Source organism: Rattus norvegicus, chromosome Y, assembly GCF_036323735.1.
Source record: "Rattus norvegicus strain BN/NHsdMcwi chromosome Y, GRCr8, whole genome shotgun sequence".
In the NCBI taxonomy this organism is placed as follows: domain Eukaryota; kingdom Metazoa; phylum Chordata; class Mammalia; order Rodentia; family Muridae; genus Rattus; species Rattus norvegicus.
Genome location: NC_086040.1, coordinates 1,046,520 through 1,068,323, shown reverse-complemented (window position 1 = coordinate 1,068,323; position 21,804 = coordinate 1,046,520). Strand labels below are relative to the sequence as shown.

General features: G+C 35.6%; 1 protein-coding gene across 18 annotated transcripts in view; it reads left to right on the top strand.

Annotated features, from left to right (window-relative positions):
- Uty (ubiquitously transcribed tetratricopeptide repeat containing, Y-linked) overlaps positions 1-21,804 on the top strand; it is a 160,383-nt gene that overhangs the window by 110,170 nt on the left and 28,409 nt on the right. For 17 of the 18 annotated variants that reach the window (NM_001419831.1, NM_001419832.1, XM_039100676.2 and 14 more), the window contains 3 exons: positions 3,562-3,691; positions 5,404-5,509; positions 6,216-6,421. In NM_001419831.1, coding sequence (NP_001406760.1) covers positions 3,562-3,691; positions 5,404-5,509; positions 6,216-6,421 — 442 coding nt within the window. Of the gene's footprint in view, positions 1-1,942; positions 2,046-3,561; positions 3,692-5,403; positions 5,510-6,215; positions 6,422-21,804 lie in introns of those variants that run through there. The other variant, XR_005498739.2, reaches the window with a different exon arrangement.

Below are 21,804 nucleotides of genomic sequence, written 5' to 3'. Positions count from 1 at the left end.
TCTGGAGCAGCAGTCCTACTCTGTCTGAACTGTGAGATTGAGACTATAGTTATTTAATAGGTTTCATCTTTCTACCACAAAAGATGATAAAGAATAATAGTTTAACCTTTATAGAAGATACCACTACCTTTTTCAAGGTACTTTATACCTTGACTTACTTTCAACTTCTGATAGGTAGTCAAGACCTCTTTTGGGAGTATCTTGGGATAATGCCAAACAACTCAAAAGTGCTTTCTGATTCCTGATAGTACTAAATAATCATGGTAGTAGATAGCGTGGCTCTTCATGAAGCAGTGCCAGCCCAAGTACTCATTTTAAAAAATGTGTGTGTGCATGCCTGCAATATGTGCTTCTGTGTGCCCACGTACTGCTAGTAGTTCCTTTTAAAGTTGTATTAGCACATACTTAAATTCTTTTTGGAAATTCCATAAATTATAGATTCTGAGTTGGCTATATTAAGTACATAATTTGATTTGACTATTAATCTTGAACCTTCACTAAGAATCATTTCATCAAAATTTCCTTCTCTTGTATAGCTGTGTTACTTTTAAGACAGATTCTTGCTGTTTTGCTCAGGGTGGTTTAAGTGGTCCTCAGTCTCCTGTATATCTAGAACCACAGGTGTTTACCTGCATCCTCTTCTCTATCAAGCTATTACTCTCTGCTTATTATAAGGATTTATCATTTTTGCATTTATAACATTATGATTCTTTTGAGATTTGTAGAAATTCAAATGATTCCATCACTCATGGAATATTTCCTCATTTTTTTTCTGTTTTGAACTATGAGCATTTTTATTTTTCCATTGTTTTAACATTTATATAAAGTAATTTCATTTCTGACACATTTATTCTCAGGGTTGCTGCCCACTTGATAATGTTATAAAATATAAGTTTTGGTACCATGCTAATTAACATAAACATTTTCTGAAATAATTAAACATTTGACTTACATATATACTAGTTTAAAATACTGTTTATTACAGACATTGTGGTAAAATATATGTTGTATGTATTCAAACTAAGGTGGCTACAATTTTTATGTTATATGATCTTTTATAAGTTATTCAATCAGCCAGATATCTACTGTTTTTTAAATAGTTAAATTTCATTAGCTTGATTTTATTTATTTTTCCAAATCTATGATCAATATGACCTCTAATCTTTAACATAGTCTACCTTTCAAAATTTAAACTATAAAAACTAAAATATAAGATTTAACTCTAATTTGTGAGTCTTCATAGTTGATACTTAAATATTACTATTAAATTTAGAACTTATTATTAGTGAGTAATCCACATGCATCAGTGGTTTTATAATCTAAAATTCACTGTAACTTCCTAGTTGTAGTTGTGGTAACAAATCATATATATTGAAGGCTATTTTTTTTTTTTTTTTGGGAGACAGGTCTCACTATGAACCCCTGGCTGTTCTAGAAACTATTTCTATCATTAAGCCAACCAAACATTTCTATGTACATAAAGATGTTTTTGGTGTACAGAACTCACCTCCTCCATTTTTTTAAACTTCAGAACACATTGCCCTGTAATTTGGAGTGGAAATATGAAGTAAATAGAGTTTTGACTTTTTTAAAGAAATTTTTTTAGAAATAAAAATGAAGTCATTCTTTATTATCTGATATTTAAAGACAAATTCACACATGCTCATAGATAGAATGATAACCATATGACATCAGTGTATAGTGGATTTTTATATTTTTTTCTGCCACAAACTTCTAAGCTAAACTTTGAAATTAATGAGACCATGTGATGAATTCTCACGCAGATTATTCAAGTGTGCTGTATACATCAGGTAGAGGTAGTCATCATCATCAATTTAGAAATGAAAAAATTACTATCCCTTTTGATAAAGAGTTGACTCCCAGATAAGGAATGTAACTGTCATAAAGGCATCAAAGTGAGTACAGTTTTTCTTGGTGACAGCAAAGGTAATGGAGATAAAAGACAGAAGAACCTCTGGGCTTTTCAGTAATGCTGGATGCATGTTACACCTTTGCAGAAACCCCTGAAGTGGACACAAATAATGGTGTGTAAAAAATGTACAGAGTTCCAATGAAGCTTCATCAGTTGTCTAGGGTCACAGTAGGTTGATTTGGTACATAGTCCTATGAAATTTAAGTTGCTCTAAAAATGTAATCTCCCAGAAGGAGTAATATAAATCCATGCAGTTGTGTTTGATATCAATATCTAAAAGTTTGGTGTATACACTCCTTTTTCTTTTAAAAAAAATACTTTATTTCTTTATGTTAATGAATATTTAGCCCACATGCATGTCTATACACTACACAGATGCCTGTTCCCTAAGAAATTCAGAAGAGGTATCAGATCTCATGGACTGGAGTTATGGGTAATTTTGAGCTGCCATGTTGTTTCTTGGGACTGAACCTAGGTCTTCTGGAAGAGCAGCCAGTGTCCTTAATTCTTGAGTCATTTCTCCAGTTTCAAGTCTTTACTGAAATTTTAATATTTTGAGTTCTATTCCATTGATACTTTTTTTAGGCCTGACTGCTGAAATTATTTGAAAAGTTTAATAGTTTTCATAATTTACTAAATTCTATAGTTAAAAATAAGTCTTATGCCAAAAAATTGAGTTTGAGAATAATCTTTACCATGTTTCTATTAATTAACCTAGTAATTATAACTGTTAGTAAAGACAAATTAATTTAAAATTACATATTTGTATAATACATGTGAACTTGTACTGCCTATAACCATAACGTTAAAAATTAGTATAAGTTGGCTAAATTGATGGCTTTGTCCTTAAGAGCACTTGTTGCTTTTGCAGAGATTTGTGTTTGGTACCCAGTTTCTAGTAGTCTAAATCCAGGGAATCTGCTCTTTTTTGTCCTTTAAGGATACCAAACAGGCAGATACATATATGCAGGAACAATGCTCGTCCACTTAAAATAATAAGTCTTATTAAATATTATACAAGTATCCCTAGGAGAGAATGTTTTGAAAAGATTTATTTTTATTTTCTGTGTTTAAGATATTGCCTATATGAATTTTCACTACATGTGTATGTCTGGGTCTCATGGATTTGAGAAGAGGGCACCGTCTCCCCTGTACTAGAATTACAGGGGTTGATAAGCCTCCACAGGAGTGCAGGGAGTGAAAACTGGGTCCTCAGCAAGAGTAACAAGTTTTCATAATTGCTTAGCAATCTCTCCAGCCCAGAAGATAAATTTGAACAACTCAGAAAAAATGAACTTCATGGATTTTGGATAGTCCAGGAAGCTGTTTTGGCAATAGTTTTTGGTAGGATGTAGGAAAAGAAATGTAGTAGCAATATTGTTGCTAAATTTCGTGTGCATATTTAAAATTTAATGAAAATTTTAGGAAGGAATACATTAGGGTGGTAACTTTAGTTCTTATTTAAACTGGAATTGAGAAAAGAAATTAGGATATTATAACCAGTATAGACGTTTAGTAATTCATTCCATAAATGCATATTAATGCCTTATAACTGATCATTTTGATTTTTTTCTTTAAAAATTAATTTATAGCCATTATATCTTGTTATCTTTTTTCTCTTTTAAAAGGAATCTAGGTAAAAATGGTTTGTCAAATGGTCATATTCTCTTGGATATATGCCCACCTCCAAGACCACCAACTTCACCATACCCTCCCTTACCAAAAGAGAAGTTGAATCCACCCACTCCTAGTATTTATGTGAGTCTGATTAACTAACTAGAAATAAGTCAGTTTTATGGACTAACTTGAATGATATCATAATGTAAATTAATCTTTAGTGAACAATAAATGTTTACTCTTAATCAGTTGAATATGTCAGAAATATATGAGTTGTATTCTGAACTTTAAAAACAGGTGCTTCTACCAGTGGAAGGGGAAGCCCTTGGTCCTGCTAAGACTGAACCCCCAGTGAATGTGATTGTTGGGGAGAGGGCGGTAATGGGGGGAGGGTGGGAGGGGAACACCCTTAGAGAACGGGAGGGGGAGGGGTTAGGGGGATGTTTGCCCGGAAACCAGGAAAGGGAATAACATTCGAAATGTAAATAAGAAATACTCAAGTTAATAAAGATGGGGAAAAAACAAACAAAAAAACCAGGTGTTCCTGATATGTTTATCTTCTAGTCTCTGGCAAAAAAAATTGTTTACCGATAGTTAAAGAATATTTTAAATAGATTATTAACTCATTGAAGCAAAATTTTTCTGTTGTTATCTCATTAAATATTTCTCTGTATCCATAGTTTTTCTAAGAACATTTGTCAACAGTAAAATAGCTGGTGAACATTTATCAAGTTTGTCATACATAAGGATTATAAAATGACATATCAAAATGACATGTTGACTGGATTCAGTGCAACACCTAGAACCAGTGTGTTCTTCATGCTAAGTTTTACACCAGCTAAGAATGCATAGTGAAACTTTCTGAACAATACCAAAGCAAGTCCCCACCCCAAGATAACACATTTTCTTTCTTGAAGTATTTGTATTCCCTATCCTCACTCATTTTTCCATATTGAAATAATGAAAATTCTAGGCAAGTAAGTAATAATGTAGTATAATGCTATACATGTGTATATACATAAATATATACATACATTATGCATATCATGTATGGGAGTTGTATTGTCTCCTATCAATTTTTTTAACACATTACATAAATCTTATTCTATATAAAGGTTTGAAAGAGATGTAGGAGGTGGGGAACTTTAAAAAATGTTAAAAATAAAAACAATCCTTTTGCGCCTAACTAGTTCTTTTTACATTTTTGTTCTAGTTTTAAAAATGAACATAATATTAAGCTCATAATTTAGCACATCTTTTATGAAATATGTGAAGAAAATACACTTAAAGCTTGAAACTGGAAAAAAATTTGAATTAACTAAAATATTTGTCTGTTACCTTTTAAGTCCTAATGTGATATCAGAATAACATTTGAAGAAAATTAATTGTAAAGTTGTCCTTTATAAAGAAATATTGTGGGGTTGGGGATTTAGCTCAGTGGTAGAGCGCTTGCCTGGGAAGCGCAAGGCCCTGGGTTCGGTCCCCAGCTCCAAAAAAAAGAACCAAAAAAAAAAAAAGAGGGCTGGAGAGATGGCTCAGCGGTTAAGAGCACCCGACTGCTCTTCCAGAGGTTATGAGTTCAATTCCCAGCAACCACATGGTGGCTCACAACCATCTGCAAAGAGATCCGATGCCCTCTTCTGGTGTATCTGAAGACAGCTACAGTGTGTACTTATATATAATAAATAAATAAATCTTTAAAAAAAAAAAAAGAAATATTGTAATTCACAACATCATATTAATGGTTAGGAAAGTATTTGTTATGTTTTAAAGTACCAAATTAATGAAAAAATGAAATGTTCACATACTATAATTAGTTTCCTGAGAACTAATGAAATATTTTAACTTTATAGTTGGAAAATAAGCGTGATGCCTTTTTCCCTCCATTACATCAATTTTGCATCAATCCAAAAAACCCTGTTACGGTAATTCGTGGCCTTGCTGGAGCTCTTAAGTTAGGTAAGCTTAAAGATGTTTGACATTTTCATCAGAGAACATTGGGTGGTAGTACTTCATTGCTTTATTTTTATCATGTAGACTATTTTAATTCTATTTATCTATTTTTTGTGTTTTCATCTTTGGTCTCTACTTGTCTCTCAGCTACTACCTGTTAAATTTCTTCTATCTTTCCTGCTTCTTCCTCTTTTCATTTCTTCCTTTGTAGATCTCCTCCACTTCTTTTTCTCATTCTATGTGTCTACCTTTCTCTACTCCCTGAATGTCTCTATCAATTTTTTTTTCTTTTTTCTTTTTTTCGGAGCTGGGGACTAAACCTTGTGCTTGCTAGGCAAGCCCTCTACCACTGAGCTAAATCCCCAACCCCGTCTCTATCAATTTTTATAATTTATTAATCCTCTAAAAATTTCAGAATAATTTATATATCTTTAAATGTGTCATTTGAGCACATTTAACAGTTTAATTAAATATTTGTCTTTAAAATGGATGATTTATATTTCATAGTAGAACTTTTTTTTAATATAAGATGCACTACATATTTGTTTAACCTTTCAGTGGCTAGATCGAGACTGAGTTGCAATTTTGTTACCAAATGGTTCTGACTATTTTGACAGAAACTTACAATGTTCCATAATAAAACTTTAAGCTCTTTAAAAAATTTTATTTTAATGAGTATAATTTTACTTAACAAATGTTATTTTTTATGAAGATCTTGGACTTTTCTCTACCAAAACTTTGGTAGAAGCTAACAATGAGCATATCGTAGAAGTGAGGACCCAATTTTTGCAGCCAGCAGATGAAAACTGGGATCCTTCTGGAACAAAGAAAATCTGGCGGTATGAAAATAAAAGTTCTCATACTACAATTGCTAAATATGCACAGTACCAGGCCTGCTCCTTCCAGGAATCATTGAGAGTAAGTTTGTTTTGCTTTGAAATTGGGGGAAAGACCATTAAGGGAATTTTAATAAAATATTTCACTGTACACTGGTCTGTCTCAGATACACTAATGAATGTTTTTAATACAGGTATAGATACACATGCACCTATGGGTCTATGTGTGTATATGTGTGTGTGTGTCCAGGACACAGGTTGATTTTTGGTCTTATTTTGCAAGAAATGTTAAATTTCTGTTTTAGACGAGGTCCTTGACCTTGCAGAACAGAATATGCTGGATGGGTATTGAGTTCAAGGAATCTGCCTGTCTCTGTCTCCATTCACTGGAATTACAAATTTATGACTCTAAGGACATTGAGAGTTTTTCTCTTGTATAGGTCTGGTAGGCATAGAAATTAAAGAGATCTCATCTGCCTTTCCTCCTAAATGTTGGATTTAAAGATATGTATCACCTTTTTTACCTAAGACATTGACAAATATTAAAAGTATGAATAAATATTATAAAAAAAATAAACTTTGCAAATAAGTGGATGTAGATAATAAAAATTATCATAAAGGCATAAAATTATTTTCAATAGAGTCATAACATAATCTAAGAAAAGAAAGATTCATCCATGCTCAAAGTAGATATAGAACACTAGTAGACTGGAGCAGAAATGAAACTTCTCCCCTTAATATTATTTATAGTTTTTTTTTGTCCTCCCCCGCCCCAACTCTGGAGCTGTGGAACAAATCCAGAGCTTTGTGCTTGCTAGGTAAATGTTCTACCAGTGAAACATTCTACCACTGAGCTAAATCCAAAAGCTGTTAAACTGTATTAATTCACAAATACATATATATATATATATATATAAAACAAATTGGATGTTTTGAAAGAAACAAAGAAGAAATTGCTATTTGTAAAGGCAGAGGGACAAAATACTTGCTCAACAGAAACCTTAAAAGAATGAAGAGTTTCTGATATTATATTAAAAAAAAAATCATGGTTTTAAAATACAACTGCCAAATTAGGGTATCCTAGTGGAGGAAAAAGAAAAGTACTTTATGATAAAACATGGCTAGAGGAGTTTATGATCACTAAGACAACTCTACAAAGGATACTGAAACTAATTCTTCAGACTGAAAAGAAGACTAATTTATTTAAGAGGCTGTCAAAATTAATAAAGAATTCTCAAAAAGCCAATTGGTATTTTTATTAGTATGAAACACCTATAGTTATTGTTCTATTCACAGCATCAAATAAATAGTCTCAGCTAAGATATCTAGTAACTGATGAGTATGTAATAAAAGTACTATGTATGTGAATTTTATTTTGCTTCTAAGAAATAAAACTAAGAAAACTAAGGTTAGGAAACTCCCACTTTAAAAAAAAGGATAGAACTGAAAAAAATATACTGAGTGAGGTCACCAGACCCAGAAAGGCCAACTGTGTATGTTCTCTCTTAGATGTAGATTCTACACTGATTATTAGATTTATTTGTCTTAGTTATTGTGAGGTCAGTGGAGATCAGTAGAAACTTTGAAAAGAATTTTGGTGTGTGTGGGGGAGATGACATCATTAGAACACATTGCTTATTAAACTAGAAATAGGAATATAGGGTAAAGAAATATTTAAGGGTAGGAATAGCAGCTGCATAATTGAAAAGTGGACTTTGTCAACATGTTAACCCAAACCAAAGGTATATGAAAAGTTCATTTGGACACATATTAATCTGTAAGTCAATTATTAAATATAGTACTTTTTAAAAGATTGACTAAAAGTGCTCTTAATGTTTTGTTAATGGAACTCTTATTAACTGTAAGTTGCAAGATGAAAGATTTTAATTCCAGGGAAGTATTATATTACTGAATTTTTAATTAGACATCATATGCTGTATTTTGATCATGTTTCCCCATACCCAATTTTTCCCATGTCCTCTTAGTCTTTCTATTTATATTCAATATTGTTTCCCTCTCTATCCTCTCTTCTTTTCTTCTTTCTAACACACACACACACGAACACACGAACATGTGTGCACACACCACCACACAAAAACTCCTACAAAACACAAAAACATAGATCAAATAAACAACCAAAGGAACACTAAGATTTAAAAAAAAAAAGAAGCTCAAATAAGTTGTAAATGGGACACTCCCCAAAAAATGGTGTCTACTTTAAAGTGTGGAATATATACCCAGATGAGAATATATTGTAGAAAACTGATTTACTTATTACCAAATAGGTATCTAAGGCATATGGTTCCTTGGTTAGGAGTAGAAAGATATGTTGACTTCCCCCTCTGAGGTCTGGAACCCATCTTGAAGTTGTACATGCTGTGACAGTCTCTATGAGTTCATATGTATGTCTTGATGACTTTTAGAATATTTCCTGTGGTAGTCTTTGCATAGTATTGATCAGTGTGAAGTAAAAATAAAGTCCAGTTCAGCATAAGAAGGTAGCTGAGCAAAGGCCACCAGACTAATAACATTCCTTTCCAGCTAAAAGCAGTTTATACATCTCTTCCATGGAAGACACCACTATGTGTTTAACATTCTAGGTTTCCCTACAGGACCTTTGTGCTGTCTAACATTATAACATTTTCATATTATTTCATTTTAAAGAAGAAATTGTGGTTGTTATACAAGTGAAACTTGAGTGCATTGCCTTTGTGGCAAGTCTAGTTAAGATAGGCAAGAATAAGAGAATTATAACAGCTAACAGAGAACTAAGGAAATGGGGAAGCCATCTTAACTATGATGGCAATTTAAAAGGTCATTTGAGAAATTTCATCTCTTTGTCAAATCATTAATTATATGAAAAACATTATCAAACCAACATTATATTCAGCAACAAATAATCTTAGTTCTCTGTTAATGGTTATAATTCTGTATACTATGTTTAGGTATGGGCCTTGAATTCTTGATCTTTCCAAGACTTACCATGAAGGGGTGTTGTATTTGATCAAATGCTTTCTCAGCATCTAATGAGATGATCATGTGTTTTTCCCCCCTGGAGTTTGTTTATATAGTGGATTACATTGATAGATTTCTGTATATTGAACCATCCTGACATCCCGGAATGAAACCTACTTGATCATAGTGAATGATTCAGTTTGTAACAATTTTAATGAGTATTTTTACATTAATATTTGTACGGGAAATTGGTCTGAAGTTCTATTTCTTTGTAGACTTTTTTCATGTGGTATAGTTATAAGTGTAATTCTGGCTTTATAGAATGAATTGGGTAATGTTCCTTTTGTTTCTATTTTGTGGAATAGTTTGTAGTATTGGTATTGTCTTCTATGAGGGAAGGTCTTATAGAATTCTGCACTAAATTCATCTGGTCCTGGACTCTTTTTGGTTGGGAGACTTTTTTTTTTTTTTCGTTTTTCTTTTTTTTCAGAGCTGGGGACCGAACTCAGGGTCTTGCGCTGGCTAGGCAAGCGCTCTACCACTGAGCTAAATCCCCAACCCTGGTTGGGAGACTTTTAATAACTGTTTCTATTTTTTTAGGAGTTATGCTTTATCTGATCCTCATTTAACTTTGGTACCTAGTATCTGTCTGGAAAATTGTCCATTTCATCCAGATTTTCCAGTTTTGTTGAGTACAGGCTTTTGTAGTAGGATCTGATAATTTTTTGAATTTCCTCAATTTCTTTAGTTATGTCTCCCTTTTCATTTCTGATTTTGTTTTGAATATACACTCTGTGCCCTCTGGTTAGTCTAGCTAACAGTTTATCTATCTTGTTGGTTTTCTCAAGGAACCAGCTCCTAGTTTTGTTGATTCTTTGTATAGTCCTATTCGTTTCTACTTGGTTGATTTCATCCCTGAATTGGATTATTTTTTGAGTCTCTTGGGCAAATTTGCTTCATTTTGTTCTATAGCTTTTAGGTGTGCTGTCAAACTGTTAGTGTATACTCTCTTTAGTTTATTTTTGGAGAGACTCAAAACTATGAGTTTTCCTCTTAGCACAGCTTTCATTGTGTCCCATAACTTTGGGTATGTTGTACTTTCATTTTCATTAAATTCTAAGAAGTCTTTAATTTCTTTCTTTATTTCTTCCTTGACCAGGTTATCATTGAGTAGAGCACTGTTCAACTTCCACGTATATGTGGGCTTTCTGTCATTATTGTTGTTATTGAAGAGCAGTCTTAGTGGGTGGTAATCTGATAGGATGCATGGGATTATTTCTGTCTTCCTGTATCTGTTGAGGCCTGTTTTGTGACCAGTTATATGGTCATGAGGTGCTGAGAAGAAGGTATATTCCTTTGTTTTAGGATGAAATGTTCTATAGATGTCTATTAAATCCATTTGGTTTGTAACTTCTTTTAGTTAGTTTTACTGTGTCTCTGTTTAGTTTCTTTTTCTATGATCTGTCCATCGATGAAAGTAGGAGGTTGAAGTCTCCCACGATTTTTTTTTAACCATGACCCCTGCCAGTTCTGAGGCTGAGGCGGGTTTAATTTTTCCTTGTCTGCTTTTATACCATTTTGATTACATGCAAGTAATAAAGTCAGCTCTAGGTTAAAGGAACAAGCAAGACAATAAACACAAATAGTCAAGGAAGAAGCTAAACAATAAACAAAGTTCCATGACACTGTTTCTAAGGGCTTATAAGAATGACCAAGATATCTGAGCCTGCTTCCCTGTCCTAGGCCAACATCATACTCTTTCCTGAAGCCAACTTCTTTGTTGCAGCCTAAAATCAGATTCCTGCCTGAACTTACTTCCCTTCAATGTCAAATTCTTGCCAAGTGGTCCCAAAAGCTCTCCACATCTCTCCCCTTTTTTTTTTATTTCATAAAAAAGACTGTGCTGTCTTAAGTTGTTCTGACAAGAATTCCTTCCTTACCCATTGTGGAATATGCATTATCAAAAGCAATGCACTCATGTCTTAAGTTGGTAAGTCTCTCCAGAATCTTACCTGTCTCTGACTGCCAGCCTCTTAATAACTCTCTCTGGGGGGGTCCGTTTTTAGTTTCAAGCCATGTGTTTTGGCCACCAACATGTTGATGTTAAAGACAAGTTTATCACAATGGGCAGGAGTAAAAGTATTCTCAGGACAAGAATGGCTAGCAAGGTCAAGCTATTTATGCCATTCTTGAAGCTTGACCAAGATGCAGATATTGATTTCAGGTCATGAAAAAAATTTATCAGCACTTTCTGCAGTATCAAAGCTCAGCATAGCATCATTCTTTACATTCATAATCTCGTTCCATTTTTAGAATGATGCCAAAATCCCTACAAGTGTCTTTAAACTATTTCCCAATATAGTGACTATCATTGTAAATTTTTTGTTGTTATTGTTGTTTGAACAGTTTTTTTTATTTTTATTTTTTTCTTTTTTTTTAATTTATTTATTTTTTATTAACTTGAGTATTTCTTATTTACATTTCGAATGTTATTCCCTTTCCCGGTTTCCGGGCCAACATCCCCCTAGTCCCTCCCCCTCCCCTTCTTTATTGGTGTTTCCCTCCCCACGCTCCCCCCATTGCCGGCCCACCCCAACAATCATGTTCACTGGGGGTTCAGTCTTGGCAGGACCCAGGGCTTCCCCTTCCACTGGTGATCTTACTAGGATATTCAATGCTACCTATGAGGTCAGAGTCCAGGGTCAGTCCATGTATAGTCTTTGAGTAGTGGCTTAATCCCTGGAAGCTCTAGTTGCTTGGTATTGTTGTTCATATCGGGTCTCGAGCCCCTTCAAGCTCTTCCAGTTCTTTCTCTGATTCCTTCAATGGGGGTCCTGTTCTCAGTTCAGTGGTTTGCTGCTGGCATTCACATATGTATTTGCTGTATTCTGGCTGTATCTCTGAGGAGAGATCTACATCCGACTCCTGTCGGCCTGCACTTCTTTGCTTCATCCATCTTGTCTAATTGGGTGGCTGTATATGTATGGGCCACATGTGGGGCAGGCTCTGAATGGGTGTTCCTTCAGTCTCTGTTTTAATCTTTGCCTCTCTATTCCCTGCCAAGGGTATTCTTGTTCCCCTTTTAAATAAGGAGTGAAGCATTCACATTTTGATCATCTGTCTTGAGTTTCATGTGTTTTATGCATCTAGGGTAATTCAAGCATTTGGGCTAATAGCCACTTATCAATGAGTGCATACCATGTGTGTTTTTCTGTGATTGGGTTACCTCACTCAGGATGATATTTTCCAGTTCTAACCATTTGCCTATGAATTTCATAAAGTCATTGTTTTGGATAGCTGAGTAATATTCCATTGTGTAGATGTACCACATTTTCTGTATCCATTCCTCTGTTGAAGGGCATCTGGGTTCTTTCCAGCTTCTGGCTATTATAAATAAGGCTGCTATGAACATAGTGGAGCACGTGTCTTTTTTATATGTTGGGGCATCGTTTGGGTATATGCCAAAGAGAGGTATAGCTGGATCCTCAGTTAGTTCAATGTCCAATTTTCTGAGGAACCTCCAGACTGATTTCCAGAATGGTTGTACCAGTCTGCAATCCCACCAAAAATGGAGGAGTGTTCCTCTTTCTCCACATCCTCGACAGCATCTGCTGTCACCTGAGTTTTTGATCTTAGCCATTCTCACTGGTGTGAGGTGAAATCCCAGGGTTGTTTTGATTTGCATTTCCCTTATGACTAAAGATGTTGAACATTTCTTTAGGTGTTTCTCAGCCATTCGGCATTCCTCAGCTGTGAATTCTTTGTTTAGTTCTGAACCCCATTTTTAATAGGGTTATTTGTCTCCCTGTGGTCTAACTTCTTGAGTTCTTTGTATATTTTGGATATAAGGCCTCTATCTGTTGTAGAATTGATAAAGATCTTTTCCCAATCTGTTGGTTGCCGCTTTGTCCTAACCACAGTGTCCTTTGCCTTACAGAAGCTTTGCACTTTTATGAGATCCCATTTGTCGATTCTTGATCTTAGAGCATAAGCCATTGGTGTTTTTGTACAGGAAATTTTTTCCAGTGCCCATGTGTTCGAGATGCTGCCCTAGTTTTTCTTCTATTAGTTTGAGTGTATCTGGTTTGATGTGGAGGTCCTTGATCCACTTGGACTTAAGCTTTGTACAGGGTGACAAGCATGGATCGATCTGCATTCTTCTACATGTTGACCTCCAGTTGAACCAGCACCATTTCCTGAAAATGCTATCTTTTTCCATTTGATGGTTTTGGTTTCTTTGTCAAAAATCAGGTGCCCATAGGTGTGTGGGTTCATTTCTGGGTCCATTCTGTTCCATTGGTATATCTGTCTGCCTCTGTACCAATACCATGCAGTTTTTATCACTATTGCTCTGTAATATTGCTTGAGTTCAGGGATAGTGAGTCCCCCTGAAGTCCTTTTATTGTTGAAATAGTTTTAGCTATCCTGGGTTTTTTTGTTATTCCAGATGAATTTGCAGATTGTTCTGTCTAACTCTTTGAAGAATTGGATTGGTATTTTGATGGAGATTGCATTGAATCTGTAGATTGCTTTTGGTAAAATGGCCATTTTTACTATATTAATCCTGCCAATCCATGAGCATGGGAGATCTTTCCATCTTCTGAGGTCTTCTTCAATTTCTTTCCTCAGTGTCTTGAAGTTCTTATTGTACAGATCTTTTACTTGCTTGGTTAAAGTCACACCGAGGTACTTTATATTATTTGGGTCTATTATGAAGGGTGTCGTTTCCCTAATTTCTTTCTCAGCTTGTTTCTCTTTTGTGTAGAGGAAGGCTACTGATTTATTTGAGTTAATTTTATACCCAGCCACTTTGCTGAAGGTGTCTGTCAGCTTTAGTAGTTTTCTGGTGGAACTTTTGGGATCGCTTAAATATACTATCATATCTCTGCAAATAGTGATATTTTGACTTCTTCTTTTCCGATCTGTATCCCCTTGATCTTCTTTTGTTGTCTGATTGCTCTGGCTAGGACTTCAAGAACTATATTGAATAAGTGCGGAGAGAGTGGGCAGCCTTGTCTAGTCCCTGATTTTAGTGGGATTGCTTCAAGTTTCTCTCCATTTAGTTTAATGTTAAGTACTGGTTTGCTGTATATGGCTTTTACTATGTTTAGGTATGGGCCTTGAATTCCTATTCTTTCCAGGACTTTTATCATGAAGGGGTGTTGAATTTTGTCAAATGCTTTCTCAGCATCTAATGAAATGATCATGTGGTTCTGTTCTTTCAGTTTGTTACATAATGGATCACGTTGATGGTTTTCTGTATATGAAACCATCCCTGCATGCCTGGGATGAAGCCTACTTGATCATGGTGGATGATTGTTTTGATGTGCTCTTGGATTCCGTTCGCGAGAATTTTATTGAGTATTTTTGCGTCGATATTCATAAGGGACATTGGTATGAAGTTCTCTTTTTTTGTTGGGTCTTTGTGTGGTTTAGATATAAGAGTAATTGTGGCTTCATAGAAGGAATTCGGTAGTGCTGCATCTGTTTCAATTTTGTGGAATACTTTGGATAGTATTGGTATGAGGTCTTCTATGAAGGTCTGATAGAATTCTGCACTAAACCCGTCTGGACCTGGGCTCTTTTTGGTTGGGAGACCTTTAATGACTGCTTCTATTTCGTTAAGAGTTATGGGGTTGTTTAACTGGTTTATCTGTTCCTGATTTAACTTCAGTACCTGGTATCTATCTGTCTAGGAAATTGTCCATTTCCTGCAGTTTTTCAAGTTTTGTTGAATATAGTAAGATCTGATGATTTTTTGAATTTCCTCTGAATCTTTAGTTATGTCTCCCTTTTCATTTCAGATGTTGTTAATTTGGACACACTCTCTGTGTGTCCTTAGCCTGGCTACGGGTTGATCTATCTTGTTGATTTTTTTCAAAGAACCAGCTTTTGGTTCTGTTGATTCTTTCTATGGTCTTTTTTGTTTCTACTTGGTTGATTTCAGCTCTGAGTTTGATTATTTCCTGCCTTCTACTCCTCCTGGGTGTATTTGCTTCTTTTTGTTCTAGAGCTTTTAGGTGTGCTGTCAAGCTGCTGACATATGCTCTCTCCTGTTTCTTTCTGCAGGCACTCAGAGCTATGAGTTTTCCTCTTAGCACAGCTTTCATTGTGTCCCATAAGTTTGGGTATGTTGTACCTTCATTTTCATTAAATTCTAAGAAGTCTTTAATTTCTTTCTTTATTTCTTCCTTGATCAGGTTATCGTTGAGTAGAGCATTGTTCAACTTCCATGTATATGTGGGCATTCTTCCCTTATTATTATTGAAGACCAGCTTTAGGCCGTGGTGGTCTGATAGCAGGCATGGGATTATTTCTATCTTTCTGTACCTGTTGAGGCCTGTGTTTTTGACCAATGATATGGTCAATTTTGGAGAAACTACCATGAGGAGCTGAGAAGATGGTATATCCTTTTGCTTTAGGATAGAATGTTCTATAAATATCTGTTAAGTCCATTTGGTTCATGACTTCTCTTTGTCTGTCTACATCTATGTTTAATTTCTGTTTCCATGATCTGTCCACTGATGAGAGTGGGGTGTTGAAATCTCCTACTATTATTGTGTGAGGTGCAATGTGTGTTTTGAGCTTTAGTAAGGTTTCTTTTACATATGCAGGTGTCCTTGTATTTGGGGCATAGATATTTAGGATTGAGAGTTCATCTTGGTGGACTTTTCCTTTGATGAATATGAAGTGTCCTTCCTTATCTTTTTTGATGACTTTTAGTTGAAAATTGATTTTATTTGATATTAGAATGGCTGCTCCAGCTTGCTTCTTCCGACCATTTGCCTGGAAAGTTGTTTTCCAGCCTTACACTCTGTGGTAGTGTCTGTCTTTGTCTCTCAGGTGTGTTTCCTGTAGGCAGCAGAATGCAGGGTCCTTGTTGCATATCCAGTTTGTTAATCTATGTCTTTTTATTGGGGATTTGAGACCATTGGTGTTGAGAGATATTAAGGAATAGTGATTATTGCTTCCTCTTATATTCATATTTGGATGTGAGGTTATGTTTGTGTGCTTTTCTTCTCTTTGTTTTGTTGCCAAGACGATTAGTTTCTTGCTTTTTCTAGGGTGTAGCTTGCCTCCTTATGTTGGGCTTTACCATTTATTATCCTTTGTAGTGCTGGATTTGTAGAAAGATATTGTGTAAATTTGGTTTTGTCATGGAATATGTTGGTTTCTCCATCTATGTTAATTGAGAGTTTTGCAGGATACAGTAACCTGGGCTGGCATTTGTGTTCTCTTAGGGTCTGTATGATATCTGTCCAGGATCTTCTGGCTTTCATATTTTCTGGCGAAAAGTCTGGTGTGATTCTGATAGGTCTGCCTTTATATGTTACTTGACCTTTTTCCCTTACTGCTTTTACTATTCTTTCTTTATTTTGTGCGTTTGGTGTTTTGACTATTATGTTTCGGGAGGTGTTTCTTTTCTGGTCCAATCTGTTTGTGAGTTCTGTAGGCTTCTTGTAAACCTATGGGTATCTCTTTTTTTAGGTTAGGGAAGTTTTCTTCTATGATTTTATTGAAGATATTTACTGGTCCTTTGAGATGGGAGTCTTTTCTCTCTTCTATACCTATTATCCTTAGGTTTGATCTTCTCATTGAGTCCTGGATTTCCTGTATGTTTGGACCAGTAGCTTTTTCTGCTTTACATTATCTTTGATTTCTATGGAGTTTTCTGCTCCTGAGATTCTCTCTTCCATCTGTTGTATTGTGTTGGTGATGCTTGTATCTACGACTCTTTGTCTCTTTCTTTCGTTTTCTATATCCAGGGTTGTTTCCATGTGTTCTTTCTTGATTGCTTCTATTTCCATTTTTAATTCCTTCAATTGTTTATTTATGTTTTCCTGGAATTCTTTTAGGGATTTTTGTGATTCCTCTCTATAGGCTTCTACTTGTTTATTTATGTTTTCCTTGAATTCTTTCAGGGATTTTTGTGACTCCTCTCTATAGGCTTCTACTTGTTTATTTATGTTTTTCTGGAATTCTTTCAGGGATTTTTGTGATTCCTCTCTGTAGGCTTCTACTTTTTAGTTATGTTTTCCTGTGTTTCTCTAAGGGAGTTCTTCATGTCTTTCTTGAAGTCCTCCAGCATCCTGATCAAATATGATTTTATATCTAGATCTTGCTCTTCTGGTGTGTTTGGATATTCCATGTTTGTTTTGGTGGGAGAATTGGGCTCCGATGATGCCATGTAATCTTGGTTTCTGTTGCTTAGGTTCCTGCGCTTGCCTCTCGCCATCAGATTATCTCTAGTGTTACTTTGTTCTGCTATTTCTGACAGTGGCTAGACTTTCCTATAAGCCTGTGTTTCAGGAGTGCTGTAGACCTGTTTTCCTGTTTTCTTTCAGCCAGTTATGGGGACAGAGTGTTCTGCTTTCAGGCAAGTAGTTTTTCCTATCTACAGGTCTTGAACTGTTCCTGTGAGCCTGTTTCTTGAGTTCACCAGGCAGGTCGCTTGCAGCAGAAAAGTTGGTCTTATCTGTGGTCCAGAGGCTCAAGTTTGCTCGTGGGGTGTTGCTTATGAGCTCTCCATGGCAGCAGCAACCAGGAAGATCTGCGCCGCCCTTTCCGGGAGCTTCCGTGCACCAGAGTTCCAGATGGTGTTTGGTGTTTTCCTCTGGAGTCAGAGATGTGGGCCGAGTGTAGACTCTTCTGGTTTCCCAGGCATGTCTGCCTCTCTGAAGGTTTAGCTCTCCCTCCCACGGGATTTGGGTTCAGAGAACTGTTTATCCGGTCGGACCCTTCAGGTTCTGGCATCTCAGACGCAGCAGATTTCCTGCTCCTGTGCCCTTATCCAGGGGAACCCCGAGGCCGTATCTATCAGTGTAAATTTTAAAAGTAACACAAATCCATCATTATTTATAGCATGACAATTGAGATGACTTCTCACTCCTAAATTCTGAATATCCTCTCCAATAAATTTCAATAGTATCATAATAGAGCATCAGAATGCCTAACTAAATCCTCTTAAGTACTCAGAGCGTTAGTTACATTTTTTGCTAGATGATTAACAAAAATAAGTATCTTATTGTGTCAGAGGAATTGCAGAAGTAATGCTGCTAGGTATTAATTATTATTAATTAAAGCTGCTATACCAGCAATAAAGAGCCTACTACCCTCTTGCCTCTGTTTTAAGCCTGACTTACTTCTAGTACTTGCAAACTTTTTTTCAGAATACCAAGGTCCTGTAATACTCATGGGTAATAAAACAAAAGCTGGTTGGTAAACCGCCATAATAGATATGACAGGTTTCAATGAATTAACACAAATAAGTGTACAATTAAGACACCTTGCATTGGGGCTAGGATTTAGCTCAGTGGTAGAGCACTTACCTAGGAAGCGCAAGGCCCTGGGTTCGGTCCCCAGCTCCAAAAAAAAAGAACTAAAAAAAAAAAAAAAAAAAAAAAAGACACCTTGCATTAAATACTATGGAGAAACAATTTAAATGTGGCCAAATAATAAAAGTTTAGGAGCCTTAATACATGCACTAACACTTGTTCAAAGTCCAGATCCTCCCATTGTTCTAATTCTAGATCCTATTCCAATTTTATCTATTGCTAGCATAACTTCATAAATAACTGCAGCTAACTTCCAAATTTGTCTCTGAAAATGTCCAGAACCAGTCTTCCCAAATGAATACTGTTATTTCCAGTATTGGATTGATTTCCAGATCAGTCCATGATTGAGTCAGAATAACTGATCACATTAAAGGAAAGAGAAGAGTCATTATAACTTCTCTTATTTTCAAGGCATTTTCCACAGTCTCAATGTTCTCTGTCCCACAGGTCTAAAAGTTTGAAGCAAGGCAACTTGTCCAATCTGGGATTAGGCAAGCAAAGGTGGGTCAGGAACATACGTCCAGTACAGATTCCCTGTCACCATTGTCAGAGCACTCAGTAAGCTCACTGGTCACCATCATTCTTTGTCCCAGCATCAGAATGTCCCACCAGTCACTCTGGCAGCTAGCACATTTCTGCAGCATCCTGCAGAAAAAGCACAAACATGCAGTCTTCCCCTTGATTAAATACCTGATCAGGATCATGCCATATGACAGTAAGTGGATCCTTCTATTTCACCTAGGCAGAAGTATGTCTAGTTGTAGGGTACCATAGACACTTAGATGGTTCCATGATTTCCAAATTTTTAAATTTTAAAATAAATAGAGTATTATTTAATTGTGTGGCATATAGTAATAAAACTACCCCTTTGCTTGAAACTTTCTTATTGTTTATCTTCTTTGGATCTGTGTGGTCTGTCTTGGGTATTTTGTACTTTATGGCTAATATCCACTTGCCAGTGAGAACATAGTGTGTTTGTCCTTTAATATCTAAGTTACCTCACTCAGGATATTTTCTAGTTCCATCCATTTGCATGCAAAGCTCATGACATTCTGTGATTTTGTTGAACATGTTTTCTGGTCCTTTGAGTTGGGAATCTTCACTCTTTTCTATTTTTGTTATTCTTAGGTTTGGTCTTCCCCCCCCATGTTGCAAATTGTGTGGATTTTTTGAGTTAGGATGTTTTCACATGTAGCATTTTTTTTGATCTATGCATCAGGTTTTTTATATGGTATCTTCTATGTCTGAGATTTTCTCTTCTAACTCTTGTATGCTGTTGGTGTTACTTGTGTGTGTAGTTCCTGTTCTCTTTCCTGGATGTTCCATCCCCAGGGTTGCCTCCATTTGTGTTTTCTTTTTTCTATTTCTGTTTTTACATCTTGAGCAGTTGTATTCATTTCCTTTGCCTGATAATTGTATTTTCTTGATTTGTTTAAGGGATTCATTTATTTCATCTTTAAGGGCTTCTATCTATTTGTGTTTTCTTTATATATTTATATTCTCCTTAAAGGCCTGTGTTATCTTCATGAGATGGCATTTAATGTCAGAATCTTATTTTTCATGTGTGTTAAGATATTCTGCGCTTGCTGTAGTAGGAGAGCTGAATTCTGATGGTGCCATATTTTATTGGCTTCTGTTTATTATGTTCTTATGCTTGTCTTTTGCCATCTTGTGTATCTGAGTTGACTGGTGTGGGTGACCTTTGTAGGAGCAAGTCTCTCAGGAGGCAGGTATGTGTCTCAGGTTTGAGCAGGCCTCCTGGGAAGCAGACAGAACTGTTACAGGGTTAGAGCTGGCTTCTTGTGCTAACTACAGGTATAGGTTCATATGGGAAGGAAGGTGGAGTTCTAATAGTGGGAGGCAGAATCCACGGCTGCTAATTTTGCTAGCTTCACTGAGGGAACAGGATTGGGGTGGGGATGGGGTGTATCACCTGTGTGTTTGGTTAGAACTAGCCTGTCAAAGCAAGCAGAGCTTTGGAGTGGGTGGTGGTTTGCTGATTCAAGACTGCTGCAGATGTAGGTGGGGTCCAGAAGCTTCTATAAAACTTTTTGATAACTACTCCTTAAGTGGTATCAGATTTATTGATTCTCATGAATTGTTTCAATTCACTGATATTTTATATTATGAGATTCTAGATAATAGTTATCTTATAATGTCTAATATTTTCTGATATCTTTAGATAAAACAGGTCTTATAAAATTGGAGAGAAAGTATATAGTCATTTTCACTTGTTTAAAGTTAAGACCAAGGATATTTATTTGTCCAGAGAGAAAGGGAAGGGGATAATAGACTAAAATACAGGTGTGATAGAGGGAGGGCAAGGGGAAAGGGGAAAAGGGATAAAGGTCTGCCTCTGGGGAAAGAGGAGACAAACATGGCCATAGGCAAGTGGCAGTGTATAAAACTAAAAAGGGAAACCCTGTGTTAGGATGAGGTATTTAATTTTAACAGAACATATTAATTAGGCGAGTCAAAGGGAGCTTTTGATTGCTGGACTTCAATACTTTGGTAGCTAAACCTTAGTTATCAGCCTCAGGAGTAGGAAGTGGCTGGATAAGAGAACAGATCTTGATAGCTAGTTTAATGAATGGGATCTAATGGTTTTTAGTTAGGTAGAGGGAATAGGGAAGGAGGGCTGTGCCTGCCAGAGGTATTTTTGCCATACTCAGTCCACATAGAATTCCTTTATTTATTTGGGAAATATTAGTACTATATACAAGTAAATATACTTTTCTTTCATAATGTTTGTTCTTCCTAAGCATGTAACTCAGGCATTTAATATCCCTTGAGCTCAGTATGAGAATTTAATGCATCCAGTTCTGTGTTTGATTTTTTTTTTCAATGTTCATGGTTGAGCAATTGCCATCAGTTTCAGAAACAGGCCTAGAAGTGAAGTTATTTTGACAGAGATCTTACTTAGCATGGTCTGCATTCTATGCTTCAAACTGTGTGTAAATTAAAAAAAAAAGAGTTTATTATTTTTTCTGACAAAAGAATACATCCAATTTCAGTATTGTTATATTATTATATTTTAATATTATTTCATATTATTTTGAAGCTTACACTGTTAATACAATTATGGTGTAATTGTTTCTGTATACTAAACCTACAGAATCATTTGTTTTCATATAAGTTAAAATAAACATAACATTTTAGTAATGCTGCTTTTGAG